We start from the raw sequence: 15027 nt of genomic DNA, 5'->3' as shown, positions 1-15027 counted from the left end.
CTATGAGACTCTGAATCGATCTACCATAATTTTAATAGGTTCCTATACACTAATAGATAATATTAGAACATTTAAATTGATTGTCAAAGTTAAAATTAGGAAGAAAAAAAAACTTGGTCCAACACATGTTATTTTGATTATTCATTACTGATAAATCACCAAACAGGATCCGAGCTTCAACGACCTGCACACCACAAGCAAACAGAGGTCAGAAGGAACTCCGGCGGGGGTCACCGGACGTTCACTCCTGTAATACCCCGTAAGTTCAGGTGCCGTTTAGTGCAACGTGTCCGGTAGAGAAGGACCGGAGTTACAGAAATAAATATATTGGATATTAAAGAAAAGGATAATATGGAGTAGGACGTAATTGTTTATGGATTGGAATAAGAAAATAAGGAAAAATATCAAGAAAAGTCACAAACTTTAGATCAGGGACTAAAGTGGTAATTTAACCAGTTAAGTCCGAAAATGGAATTATTTCGCCAAGGTCCGCGAAATGTTTTATAGTATTGGTGGTAAAAGTTTCAGGTCAATCGGAGACCTTTTAAAATTTGGACGCGGATTCATTTTGGGCTAAATTGTCAATTTTGAAGAGTTCAAGGACCAAAGTGCAAATTAGCCAATTTAGCCTCGAGAATAGAAATTGGAAGATTATCGACGGAAATAATTATTTTTGGAGTAGTATTATTTATTGGGATATAAATAATACATAGATAATCGAGTTAAAAGGATAATTTAACCGTTTGGTTAAATTAGAAAGTTTAAAAGAGAATTGGTTTAAGTTAAAGAAATGAAGGATTAAAGTGGCAAATTTGCAAACTATATATATGTTTCCTTAAGAATAAGGAAATGTGAAGAACAGAAGGAAAGAAGGAGAGAATCAGGAGCAGATGAAGGAAAACGACGATTATCGTCGATCCGCCGCCGTTTCGCCGTTTCTCGCCCAAATCACGAGTTCTTTATATCGATTCGTTCAGAATTCGATACTCTATCATCGTTAAGCTTCAAATCAAGGTAAGCTTGACGTTTTTATTTTGAGAATTGGTAATTTAGGGTTATTTCGTTTTAACGAATTAAACGAATCGTAATCGCGTTTCTATAGTCGTTTTTGATATGAATTGGATTGGAATATGTGTTATAATGAAGTGGGGACATGTCGGAATCAATAATAGGCACGTCGGGACCGGCCGGAGACGGATTCCGGACCGTGCGAATGCACGGTGTGCGAAGCACACAAGGTGTGCGAACGCACACCATTGTGTGCGAACGCACACAATGTGCATAGCACACTGAGTGTGCGATCGCACACTAGGGTGTGCGAGCGCACACCTATGTGTGCGAACGCACACACTATTGTGCGAACGCACACATCCTCTTGTGCTCTCGCACAACCAAGGACGAAGTCGTTTAAAGGCATTTTTGCTCCGTTTTGACTTAGATTTCCGACCTTAAGTACGTCGGACATAAAAAGGGAATACGGACCCAGAAAACGAGAAAGTTGGATATATAACGCGATGATTAGAATTAGATTTTTTGAGTAAGTATGTTAAATATTAAGAGTCGTATATTAAACGTACGTATGATTGGAATAGGAAATGGATACATCAACGAGGTACGAGATCGACGAGCTGGAATAGTTAAAAGAGTTAATGACGTGTGGAGCTTACGTTTGGATATAAGGAATAGCGATCGTTGTGAGTGGCACTTTACTTTTGTGTTAAAACGCATCGTTTAATATATAGTTTGAAATATCGCTTATCGCATTGTTTTTATCGATCGTTAAATCGTTTATCGAATTACTATAGTTTTTAAAACTAGTATATGATCCGTGGGAAACAAGCTACCTATTGGGTGTCAATAGGCTGTGTGATCACCAACGTCCGGGTAAGTCATAGATAGAGATTTCATGGGTCGTCTATCATACTTGTTTGTGCATGCGATACAGAGCCTATCTGGTTGAACTATCCCGGGGCCTGTATCTGCGAGTCGGCTGGTTGAACTATCCCGGACTCATATCGATCGATCGTTAGATGTTGTGATAATGTTCATTATGCATACTAAGATATTAGGGTTTCGATCGGATCAAATGCTCGAAGTATAATATGTTTGTATATATGTGTTTTGTTTTAAATGCGATGTTATTTTCTATAATACCTTAGTAATGTGTTATCTCACTCAGTATTTCCCCAAATACTGACCCCTCACATTGATGTTTTTCAGGTGTATAGAGTCGGATCAGACAAACCATTTTCGGTGTGCTGGGTACAAGTCCCCTTGGTGCTGCAGTAGTATACGTGTGACGAGTCTTAGCCTAGTATAATTAGGTCTTATAGGTTGTGTACGTGTTTAATGTTTGTTTGATGTGACGTCTTTTGGTTGTCAGTTTTGTATTGATCGATAGACGGGCTAGTACGTACAAGTTACGGAAGTGAGATGCCCACTATGGTTGTATCGATGATGTGATATATATGATGTACGTTATGATTGTAAACGTGTCTTTCTTATTACATGTTTATAGGATAGTTGTGTTTGCGTTTCCGCGAAAAAGTTAGAGTGGTTTTAGGCTTGCTACGGGTTGCGGAGCTACCACTCCCATTCCCTAGCGCCGGTCTCGGCTCAATAATTTGGGTCGTGACAACTCCGACACTCAAGTAAGGTTTTGAGGTAGAGAAAGAAGAAGAAGAGAAAAGGAGTATTCTTAGAGTAGAAAAGAGAAATTACCTAGGGTTTGTCCTTAAACCCTCTATTTATAGTTAGGGTTTAAGGACAAACCTGCCTTGCTGGCAGGCTGTGAGCCCAGTGGTCCCAGAAATCAGTTATGCTGACGTGGCAAAATATCCCTGCGGGAGGCACGGGTTGTTAGGTGTGTCAGAGGGAACATTCTTCACGTACCTGTCAGAAGATCTTCTGTGGTCCCAGGATCTGGTACACGAGCGTGCGCTTCTGGGCAAGACCTCGGAGCCCGGTTAGACCCTGAAGCCCAGATAACTTGGGGACCAAGTTATCATGGTTCTGGTTCTTGAGGGTATCCCGAAGCTCGGGCTATATGGTCCGGTCTTTCGGGTTTATGAACTCGGAGCTCGGTCTAAGTCTGAGTTGAATATAACTCAGAGCCCGGGTAGAATCCTTGGTCCGGCCTTATCAGGCATGAATGTCTCGGATGATGTTTGAATGCCCCTCGATCCGGTGACCCCCCAAGTCATGTGATCTATGATTTCGAGAAGTTCGGACATTGTTACCAGGTCGGTGAAATGCTTGACTTAGCGATGTTCGTTCCTGGCGAGGTTGCTTCGCCCCTATTAGATGTGCTACGTTATCACTAGTCCCCCCCAGTGTGTCGGATATTTATGTCCGAGATGGTAGTGTCATCCGGGTTATTAAGTCACGTGATCCTTGGCATGCTTGTTCCGTTTATGGATGGTCTCTGACACCGAGCTGCTTGTCAGAGAGATAGGTGAGCTAATACGGCTGTGTGAAAGGACGTGACTGTCGAGATGTCCTGTCTGACAGCTGTTGTAGCCGTTGTCCTATGTGGCGGTTGCTTGTTGCCTACGTTGGGTCCACGTGTCTAGCACTTAAGGCGTGAGCGCTTTCCCAGGAGACGTTCTGAGTGGGGAGAGAGAGAAAATTAAAGGCGTGGCTTTTCATTTTCCCTCTCTTTTCAGTTATAAGTTTTATTTTTCAAAAACTAAGAAACCTTTCCATTTCTCTGTTTCTCTGAGTTAGAAAATTAAGAAACTAACACATTCTCAGTTCATTGCCTTCTAAATTTCTCTGTTTTTCTGAGTTAGAAAACTTTTTTGGTTGTTCTTCGCATCGTTGGGGAGATTTTGCTGGTTCTGTCCATTGAAGTTGTTCGCTGCTGTGTTTGTTTCTTCTTACGAAGGATTTACTCTGCTCTTAGTTGTCTTCTCCAAGGATCCTCTGATTATATACCAGAAAGTGTTCCTGGCTTGCGTTTTAATTGATTGTTCTCTCAGTTTTGACTTTATGTTCTTATGAATCGTGTTTTCCGTAGCTGTGTTTTATGATTTTTCGTACTTGTGTTCATGTGTTTGGCGTTTCTGGTTAGAGTTTGAATTAAACCCTTCGTGTTTTGCTCGGTATCTGTGAGTGATGATATGTCTTATTAAATGTGTTGTTCTTGATTTCCAGAGTTTGATTTGTTTTTGTGTGCTTGGATTTTTATTTTATGCTTGAGGAATGAGTTTCCAGAAATTCTGGAAACTCATTATGGTGTTCTTCATGTTCTGATGGTTTCACCCCTTAGGAATTCCCTTTTGATCCATAGTTTTAACTTTTGCAAGTTTTGTCTTGTTTTTCCCTTTTTGGAACTTGTCTCATCCGAGCTAGTTTCTGTGTCTTTAGGTATGTCGGGTGAAACCTTAGACCATGAAGAAGGGAGGGGTTACGACGATCAATGTATGGGCACAGACGAACCGTCTACGAAGTTCGTGGTCGTTCGCCCTCTCCGAGGTAACACCCCGGACGTAGAGAAGACCGGGACCTCCCAACCTCTACCAGCCGAGACAGGGAAAAGGAAGAGAAAAGCTCCCGAGGTCGGCGAGAAAAACGATGATCGTGATATCAAGGCCTCCCGGTGCACCCGGGGTTATCTAAGAGCAGTTCGGGAAAAGTTCGGTATTCCTGTCGAATACGAGCTGTCACTGGTGCCCGAGGGGCAAAAGCTGAACGACATTCCCCCTGCCAACACTATCATGCTGACCCTAGAGCATTTACAGTCTGGGATCCGGTTTCCCCTGCGCGAGGACTACAAGCAGCTGAGCCGGTACTTCGAGGTTCCCTTGTCTCAGATTCACCCTAATGGGGTTCGACATTACTCTTGCTTCTTGAAGCTCTGCGAGAAGACCGGGGTGCTGCCTAGCATGAGGTTGTTCTGCTGCCTGTACCTCATGTCTCTTAAAGACCAGAACCATTTTGCATACCTGCGGTTCCGGAGTGAAAGGAAGGCTGTTCCCGGGGGGTTGATCTCCGGAGTGGTTGATTCACTTCGGGATTTCAAAGAAGATTATTTTCAAGTTTCCCATCCTTCGGCCTTTGATGGGATGGGTACCTCGTGGGTGACCAAATGCTATAAGCCGGAGAAGTGGTTCCACATCCCGGGACCTCTGGAGGATAAAGACATCGCGATTCTTCGGGATGATGCCCCTCCGGGGAAGAAAGCACAAGCTGATGACTTGTGCCCGAAGCTTGTTTTTGACTACTGGAAGAGTTCAGTTCCTGGTGATGGGGGTTTGTGACTTGTGCTCTGTGGTGTTGTTTGTTTGTTTTTTTTTTTGAACTTTGTTATTTGTGTAATACTGACTTCGTCGTGCTTATTTTTGTTGCAGTGAACAGTATAGATCCTGCCAAGCTGGTCGGGAAGAAGCGTAAAAGGCCGGCGAGCCGAGGTACCACTCCGGCGCCCCCTCCTGTTCCCAAAGCTGCTGCAGATGCGACTTCGGCTCCGCGGACTGTGGGTGACTAAGAGGCCCCTGAGGCCGGTATTCATGTCGTCCCGCTCCGGGTGCAGCTGCCCGGAGGGATTGAGATTTCCCCCACCGCGGAACCTGTGGGGGATATCCCGTTTGTGGACCTGGGTTCGGCTGAGACGGTGATGGGGCCTAGGCGAACTGAGGAGGTTCCAGAGGAAAGAGCTCCTGGGGGAGGTGGCCAGAGCGCTCGTGGGCCTAGACGCGAGATCCCGGATCTGCCGGAGATCTCTTTTGATACCAGCACCACCGCCCCAGGTCCCCAAACGATAACTCGGACCAGCTTTGCCGAGTGGGTGAGCCAACATAACGATGGGGCCCGCCCGACGTTGACCGAGCTGCCCGTTGCGGGGGATGTAGCCCGGGTGACTACTCTGCCCATAGACCTGGCTCACTACAAGACGCATAAGCCCGAGAACCTGTTGGCCGCGGTCTCTTCTCTCTGCCTTCAGGTATTCTTTAGTTTGACTAAATTTTTCTAAGTGTTTGCTTTTATCTAGCCTTTAGTCATGCTTTGTTTTTACTGCAGGCTGCTCAGATGTCTTATTTGGCGGATCAGAACGCCAATAAGAACGAGGTTGACCTTCTCCTAGCTAAGGACCTTCTGCTGTTGGAGAGGTCTAAACTTCGGGATGCTGAGAAGCGAGCTGCCGAAGCAGAGAGGAAGGCCTCGGAAGGGGCTTCCTTGGTGGCCAATTTGGAAAGCCGGCTGAAGGAATCCGAGGACCGGCGCGCTGAGGACTTAGGAGTCTTGGAGTCTTTGCGGAAAGATGTTGGTCGTCTGGAGACCGAGAAGGCTGCTGAAAAAGAGGACTTTTCAAAGCAGCTTGCTGACGTGACTCGCCGGAATGAACTGGAAAGCAAGGGGCTCCGGGACACTGTGGACGACCAGAAGAAAAAGCTAGAGGAAGCCACCAAGCGGGTCGGGGATGCTGAGGCTAAAGTTTCCGAGTCGGCTGCTCGGGAAGAAGGTCTGTACGAAGATTTCCGACGAATGCTGTATGTCGGGGAGGTCCAGGTCGGCGAGTATGTGAGAGGCCGGTTCGGCGCCGATACCGATGTATCTGATTTCAAGCTGGACGTCCTGGAGTTACACCGTCGGGCCAAAGAGCTTCCTGAAGATTATGACGTGCCCGCGGATATCGAGGACTACCTGGCCGACGACCAGGATTAAGGCCCGGCTTAGGACAACTGTTTTTGTAATTTTTGAACAATTTTTACCTTTATTTTTGCAAGGTTGTAATTTTTTGGAATGCTGAGCTCTGAGCTCTTTTGAATATTTTGGCAAAGCTTGAACATTTTCCTTTGTATATATGTCTTTTGCTTGTTTGAATGCCTATGTTTTTTTGTTATATCCGTGTTGTTTTGACTGAACTTTTTGCCCTGTTTTGTATCTTTGAAATTTTTGTCTATGTCTATGATAACATGTTTCATGAACAACTTGGCTCCGTTTCCGAGCTGGCTTTGTTAGTGTGACCTTCTTGGTTTTTCGTGGTTTCTAGACTCAGGGTTGGGAGAAAAATGCTAGAATAGGTTCTTTGTTATTCTGAGGTCAAGTTTAAACGAGTTGCTCGGCGTGGATAACCTGTCGTCTCTGGATAACCCGAGGTTGTCATTGCTCGGGGTCAAATTGCTCGTAGCACGCAGGTGGCACATAGCCCGCTAGTGGCGCATAGCTCGTGGATGGCATAAAGCCCGCTGGTGGCTCATAGCCCGTAGATGGCACATAGCCCGTGGATGGCACATAGCCCGCTGGTGGCACATAGCCCGTGGATTGGCACATAGCCCGCTGGTGGCACATAGCCCGTAGATGGCACATAGCCCGTGGATGGCACATAGCCCGCTGGTGGCACATAGCCCGCTGGTGGCACATAGCCCGTAGATGGCACATAGCCCGTGGATGGCACATAGCCCGCTGGTGGCACATAGCCCGTGGATGGCGCATAGCCCGCTGGTGGCGCATAGCCCGTAGATGGCACATAGCCCGTGGATGGCACATAGCCCGTGGATGGCACATAGCCCGTGGATGGCACATAGCCCGTGGATGGCACATAGCCCGCTGGTGGCACATAGCCCGCTGGTGGCACATAGCCCGTGGATGGCACATAGCCCGCTGGTGGCACATAGCCCGTAGATGGCACATAGCCCGTGGATGGCACATAGCCCGCTGGTGGCACATAGCCCGTAGATGGCACATAGCCCGTGATTTTCTATCGAGTAGATTGCTCGGGTTTTGAAAAAGACATGAATTCTTTTTAATCTTTTTTATTCATTGAGGGGAAAAACTTATGTTTGAGTTTTACAAAAGCCTAACCCAAACATAAGTGAAAAAACCCCTAGGTACCTCAAAAATGAAAACAAGTGATTACTGATAGTATTTCCGAAGAACCTGGGAGTTCCAAGTTCTCGGGAGCACTCTGCCCGACATGTGTGCTATCTTGTAAGCTCCTGCTCGTCCGACCTCAGTGACTCGATAGGGGCCTTCCCAGTTGGGTTCGAGCTTTCCCACTCCAGCGTTTCCCTTAGCAATGTCTGCCCGTCTCAGGACCAGATCGCCGACTTGGAAACTCAAGAGTTTAACTCTCTTGTTATGATACTTAGCCATTCTTTGCTTGTATGCTTCGATTCTTAGCGCTGCCTGCTCTCTTCGCTCTTCCAACAGGTCTAGGCATAGTTTCTGTTCTTCCTCGTTCTTAGCCTCATCAAAGAACTGGACCCTTAGAGTTGGCATCCCGATTTCCACAGGTATCATTGCCTCACACCCATATGTCAAAGAAAACGGGGTGTCTCCTGTGCCTGCCCTTGGAGTGGTTCGGTAAGCCCATATGACCTTCGGTAGCTCTTCCAGCCACTGTTTATCGAACTCCCCGAGCCTGGCCTTAAGCCCTTTTAGGATCGTCCGGTTGGTTACTTCGGCCATCCCATTGCTTTGCGGGTGAACTACCGAAGTGAAACGCAGGTCAATGTGCAAGTCGTTGCAAAATTCCTTGAAGGCTCGGCAGTTGAACTGCTTCCCATTGTCGGTTACCAATGCTCTGGGTATACCGAAGCGACACACAATTTGCCTCCAGAAGAAATCCCTGATCCGAGCTTCTGTGATGGTACTCACTGCTTCTACCTCGATCCACTTCGTGAAATGATCTACTGCTACTATCAAGAACTTCTTCTGCCCCGTGGTTGGTGTGAAAGGTCCCAGGATGTCAATTCCCCAAGTTGCAAATGGCCAAGGACTGGTAATAGGACACTGCTCTGTGGTGGGAGCATGTCGGATGTTCTGATGCCTCTGACAGTTTTCACATTTCTTTACTATCTCCTCTGCCTGCCTGACCATTAGGGGCCAGTAGTAGCCCTGTAACACTGCTTTCTTTGCCAACATGCGGGGAGCTATGTGTGCCCCACAAATACCTTCATGTATTTCTCTCAGAACATACTCCCCTTCCTCCGCTGTTAAGCATCTAGACCACGGGTGGGTGAAAGATTTCCTGTATAAGATTCCGTCGAGGAACGCGTAGTACGGGTCTTGTCGCAAGATTTTATATGCTTTGTCTCTGTTCTCTGGCAGGGTTCCGTCGATCAGGTAGTGGGCTATGCCTTGCATCCAATTTTCCAAAGGCTGAGTCAGGAAGATGGTTTCGCGGTTGTCAATGCTGGAATGCTTTTGAATAGAGAAATGGACCCCCGGTATCTTTTCGTTCACTGTTGCCGCTTTGGCTAGTACGTCAGCCTCTTGATTTTCCAAACGAGGAACTTGCTCTATCACCCATTTTCCTCCGAGCTCCTGAATCTTGTTCAAGAAGAACTTGACTCTGTCCACGTATCTTCTCATTTCTGGATCCCGAGCTTCGAAAGTACCCAGGATTTGACAAACGACTAACTGAGAATCGCTCCTTATCGTCACATGCTCGGCTTTGACCACGTTTACCATTCTCAGTCCGATCAATAGAGCCTCGTATTCCGCGGCGTTGTTGGATGCCGGGAAATCGAATCTTACCGAGCTTCGGAGTGTAACTCCGTGAGGGCCTTTCAAGACTACGCCTGCCCCAGACCCTTCCAGATTTGATGCCCCATCGACTTCTAAGACCCACTGTAAGAGTTGTTCATCGGGTTCCTCAGGTTGGTCGCTCGCTGTGGTCTCGGCTATGAAATCAGCCAACACTTGTGCTTTTAGAGCCGGTCTCGGTTCATACCGGATGTCATATCCTCCCAGCTGGACCGACCACCTGACCAGCCGTCCCGACATTTCTGGCCTCTGCAATGCCTTTCTCAGAGGTTGGTTCGTCTGTACTACGATGATGTGCGCCTCGAAATATCTCCTTAGCTTTTCCGCCGCCACTTTCAGTGCCAAAGCAAATTTCTCAATTTTTGGATATCTGACCTCCGGGCCTTTCAAGACCCTGCTGAGATAGTAAACCGGGGTTTGCAGACCTTTATCTTCCTTCACTAGGACTGCCGCTGTTGTCTCATCATTCACCGAGAGATACAAGTATAAGATTTCCCCTGACTCAGGTCTACCTAGCACTGGGGGTGTGCTGAGATAAACCTTCAGCTCCTCAAAAGCTATATTACACTCCTCTGTCCACTTGAAATTCTTTGTATTCTTCAGGATTTTGAAAATGGCAAACATCGTTTGGCCGAACAACTCATGAACCTTCCCAACGCCGTGACTCTTCCGTTCAACTTTTGCACTTCTTTTACCGAGCTTGGGGCTTTCATGTTCATTACTGCCTCTATTTTCTCCGGGTTCGCCTCGATGCCTTTCTCCGAGATGAGGTGCCCTAGAAATTTCCCAGACCGGACTGCAAAGACACACTTTTCCGGGTTCAGCTTGAGGTTGAAACCCTTCAGCTTTTCAAAAGTTTCTGCCAGATCCCCTGTGTGATCCTCGATCCCTTTGGATTTCACGACTATGTCATCTACGTAAACCTCGACGTTCTTGCCCAGTTGATCCTTGAAAACATGATTCATGAGTCTTTGATAGGTTGCCCCAGCATTTTTCAAACCAAAAGGCATCTTCTTGTAGCAATATGTCCCCAGATCCGTTGTGAAAGCTGTCTTTTCTTCATCATCTTTACTCATCGGGATCTGGTGATATCCCTGAGAGGCATCTAAGAATGCATAGACCGCAAATCCGCACGTTGCGTCCACCAGTTGGTCAATGTTCGGCAGAGGGAAACTGTCTTTTGGGCAGGCATTGTTTAGATCAGTGAAATCTATACAAAGCCTCCATCTACCGTTAGACTTCTTGATCAAGACCACATTAGCCAGCCACTCAGGATAATCTACTTTCCTGATGAATCCGGCTTTCAAAAGCTTCTCCACTTCGTCTCGCATAGCAATCTGTTTCTCTAGAGAGAAAGTTCTTTTCTTTTGCTTGACAGGCTTGCACTTAGCATCCACGTTTAACTTGTGCGAAATTATCTTCGGGTCTACCCCCCCAATATCCTCTGGCTTGTTGGTAAATTCCTCCACATACTGTTTTATCCGAGCTATGATAGCTTCCCGGTGCTCGTTTGGCCAATCTACCCCCAGCTTTACACACATCTCGGATCCCTCTGTAAGTTCAATCGTTTCTAAGTTTTCACGGGGTTTCTGAGCTTTTTTCTCTCGGAGGAGCAACTCCGGTGTATCGATGCTCATTGTTTCCACCGTGTTGCCCATAGTTGCCATGTAACACTGTCTAGACAGGGTTTGATTTCCCCTAACAGTTATGACCTCATTCCCCACTGGGATTTTCATCATTAAGTAACGAATACTAGTGACTGCACCTGTGCTATACAACATAGGTCTACCCAGGATACCATTATATGCTAGAGGCATGTCAACTATCATGAAAAGTGAACGTACCTTCCGTGTTGGTTCCGCCAGAATGCCCTCTGTTCCGTCCTCCTGGGGTATCTCAATTCCGAGCTCTAAGTCTAGCTCGACCATGCCTTCCGGGATGACCGGAGCTCCTTCCAGCCCCAGGAGGGGAATGTTCACCGTTTTGAGATCAGTCTTGGATCCTCCCATGGACAAAAAGACTGACAGAGTCAATAAGTTAACCGAGCTACCATCGTTGACAAGCAAACGTTTTACCCATTTCGATCCAATGATGGCAGAGACAATCAAAGCGTCCTCATGAGGAAACTCTACTCCTTTCGCATCTTCTGGCCCGAAAACAATGTTAGGCCATGGCGATCCCGTGGATACTGACATGACCATCTTTTTCTTTTTCTTTCTGCGCTTCCGACCATACTCGGATTCCAAGGTTCCTCCCGAAATTGTGTTGATCACCCCTGTGACCTGTGTTTTCTTTGAGGGGGATTGGGCTTCTCGGCTCCCCCGGGCTCCGACCTGACCGAATTGACCCTCGTGTTTCCTCTGTCTTGGCCCTCCTTGGCCACCACAAAATGTTGTAATCGCCCCTGACAAACCAGCTTGTCTATCTCACTTCGTAAACGCCCACATTCCTCTGTTTCATGACCATAGCCATCATGGAATTCACAGAATTTAGACCGGTCTCCATCCTTTACTAGCCTCGGGGGATAACGAATTTCTTCATTATTGTGCTTTATCCAGGATAGGATCTGCTCCCTCGGAGTGTTAAGTGGTACATATTGTCTCGGAACCCCTGCTCGGTCCACGTATCCTTCAGCTCCTCCCCCAATACTAAAACTCGGCTTCGTGCCCGATCCCGCGATAAGCGGACTGGGTTGAGCATTGAATGGCTTGCTACCCCTGTACCCCGAAGTCTCATTCAGAGGTCGGTACCGATCTTGGCTACGGTTGGATCCCTGAGTATTCTGCGTTTTACTAGGAACCGGGCTAGCCATCCCGTAAGACTTCCTCTGCCTTTCCTCGTCAAGATTGATATAATTCCACGCCCTGTCCATCAACTCGGTGTAAGTGTCAACCGGGTTGGTGATCAAGCTATCTCTGAAGACTTGCATGCTGGTGTTGTCTTTCATAGCATCAATGGCAGTATCATCGTTCAAATCTTCAATCATGATCGCCTCAGCGTTGAACCGAGCAATGTAAGCTTTCAAACTTTCTCCCTGCTTTTGAAAGCATTTCTTTAAATCACTGGATCTCTTCTTTCGCTCAATGCTCGGAGCAAAGTGGGTTTTGAAGGCCATGGCGAGCTCCTGAAACTAGTAATAGAGCCCTCCTTGAGGTTCTGGTACCATTTTTGCGCGGCATCGCTCAACGTTGAAGGGAACACCTTGCACACCGTGGCGTCTGAGACACTTTGAACTCCCATGGCAACCTGAAAGCAACTTAAATGAGTCATCGGGTCGGATTTACCGTTATATCTGTCAATGGGCGGATATTTAAACTTATCTGGAAACGGGTCATCTCATATAGCCTTTGATAAGGGACTTGCAATGCCACAGGTAGTGAAAGGTCGAGATTCTGCCTTATGCCCTTTATGCTTATCCAGCTCGGCCTGGACAAGACGAGTAACTTCGTCACACAGTTTTCTGATGCTGTGACGCTGCACCCGAGCTGTGAACACTTTCTGCCCCGTTTCTCCTGACCGGTGGAATTCCTGCTCTCGCGGCCCGCAGAGGATCTGCCTCCGGGTCTGGGTCTCCCCTCCCCAAGCCAGCGTCACCGCGCTGTGTCCCCGGTGGTAGATTCTCATCTTGCACCCCCTCCCTTCGAGGAGGAGGAGGATCATTCCGACCTTCGTCTCTCGGAAAAGGGCGATCATGCCGACCTTCGTCTCTCGGCAGATTAGTGTCACGATGATCTTCGCCTCTCGGCGCTTGATACTCTGTTGGACCTCTAGTTCTTGGTCGTGGGTGATCGTTCCGACCTTCTTCTCTCGGAGGACGACCATCCTGAAACTCAGCAGCTCGGGGTGGAGGAGCCACGGGGGTGGCCGAGGGATTGCAACTTGGGTAATACTGGGACATGACTGCAAAATGCATCTGCTGGGCCTGGTGCAGTTGGCGAGCCATCCTGAAACTCAGCAGCTCGGTCTAAGTCTGAGTTGAATATAACTCAGAGCCCGGGTAGAATCCTTGGTCCGACCTTATCAGGCATGAATGTCTCGGATGATGTTTGAATGCCCCTCGATCCGATGACCCCCCCAAGTCATGTTATCTATGATTTCGAGAAGTTCGGACATTGTTATCAGGTCGATGAAATGCTTGACTTAGCGATGTTCGTTCCTGGCGAGGTTGCTTCGCCCCTATTAGATGTGCTACGTTATCAATTACAAAAATCAATATAATTTACAAATTTGAGCATTATCATATTATTTTATTCTATTGTAAAAGTTAGGACCGTATAAGAATTGAGTAGCTCGACGTTTTGCTCGATATGAGCTATGTTCGCATCCAATTCTAGTAAAAACGGATCGAGCTGAGCTTGATTTTATATTCATTTATTTAAATAAGTCGAATATGAACACGTTGGTGTTGGGTTTATTATATTCACGAACAACTCATATATGAGCTCGTTTAGTTATTCGTGAACGAGTTTTTGTATAAATTCGATTAAGGGTTTATAAATTGGCTTGTATATGAGCTCGATAAAGAGTTGATAAAATGAAAAATAATTTATGTGAAAACCTAAAAAGTCACATACCTTTTATTTTTATAATTTTATATATTTATAACCCTAAAAATAAATTAAGGTCCAACTCGTATTCGTTCTTTTATTTGTTAAAAGAGTCTAGTTCATGTTCATTCATTGGCAGCTAAAAAAGCTCGTTCACGAGCTTGACTTGTTTAATACTTAATCGAGCTACAAAAGCTAAACACAAATTAAATATAAATACAACAAATTTTAAATGAATCGAACATGAACACTAGCTCAAAGCTCCCACAAACATGAATCGAAGATGAACTCCTCGTTCATAAAACTAACCGAATTTGAACACTTTAAAATTTGGCGCGGCTCGATTTATTTACAACCCTAATAAAATCTAGCATTAATAAAGCATTTTCATAAATTTGCAATATTTTTATTTATTTATTACTAAACTAAAAATTTTAATTTTATTTATTTATTAGAAAATTATTAATTCTGTAAAGTTACCACATTTATTTTATTCTATTTTTTTATTGTAAAATCTATCACTGTAAAATTATTTATTTTAAAATCAATTTATATTATTAGGAGCTTCAAGTTTGTATAAACTCTTTATTTAATTTATACTTTTTTTAAATTTATGATTTTGATAAATATTTTAATTTATAATTAATTTATAATATCATAGATTTCAAATTTATGTGAATTATTTACTTCTTTGATATTTTTATAATAAAAATTAGTTCTAAAACTATTTACTTTGTTTCTATTTTTTTTTTATGGATGAAAATTGTTTTAAGAAGCCAAGAAAAAGGCAAAGCAACATTCAGAAGCTAAAGCGCAACTAAAGAGCGAAGCGAATACAAAGCAAAATCATTCAAGAAAAATACAATCCGGGTTTCCAATTACAATTAAAACTTATTTAAATTTATGAGTTCATAATTTATTATTTATTTATTTTTGTTATAGAATTACTATTTCTAAAATTAATTAATTTTAAATGCAACAATTAATA

At 45.2% G+C, this 15027-nt stretch overlaps 1 protein-coding gene across 1 annotated transcript; it reads right to left on the bottom strand.

Annotated features, from left to right (window-relative positions):
* Positions 1–6828: 6828 nt before the first annotated feature.
* On the bottom strand, positions 6829–10457 carry LOC126672772 (uncharacterized). The gene is made up of 4 exons (XM_056105065.1): positions 10141–10457; positions 9918–10021; positions 8131–9824; positions 6829–6990 (listed from the first exon to the last, which is right to left on the bottom strand). Exons 1-4 carry the CDS (start codon positions 10455–10457, stop codon positions 6829–6831), a joined length of 2277 nt encoding a protein of 758 aa, XP_055961040.1.
* Between the last annotated feature and the right edge of the window lie 4570 nt (positions 10458–15027).

Source organism: Mercurialis annua, linkage group LG3 (genome assembly GCF_937616625.2).
Source record: "Mercurialis annua linkage group LG3, ddMerAnnu1.2, whole genome shotgun sequence".
In the NCBI taxonomy this organism is placed as follows: Eukaryota; Viridiplantae; Streptophyta; class Magnoliopsida; order Malpighiales; family Euphorbiaceae; genus Mercurialis; species Mercurialis annua.
The sequence above is the reverse complement of the archived record's forward strand: the minus strand, read 5'-3'. Positions and strand labels throughout refer to the sequence as shown.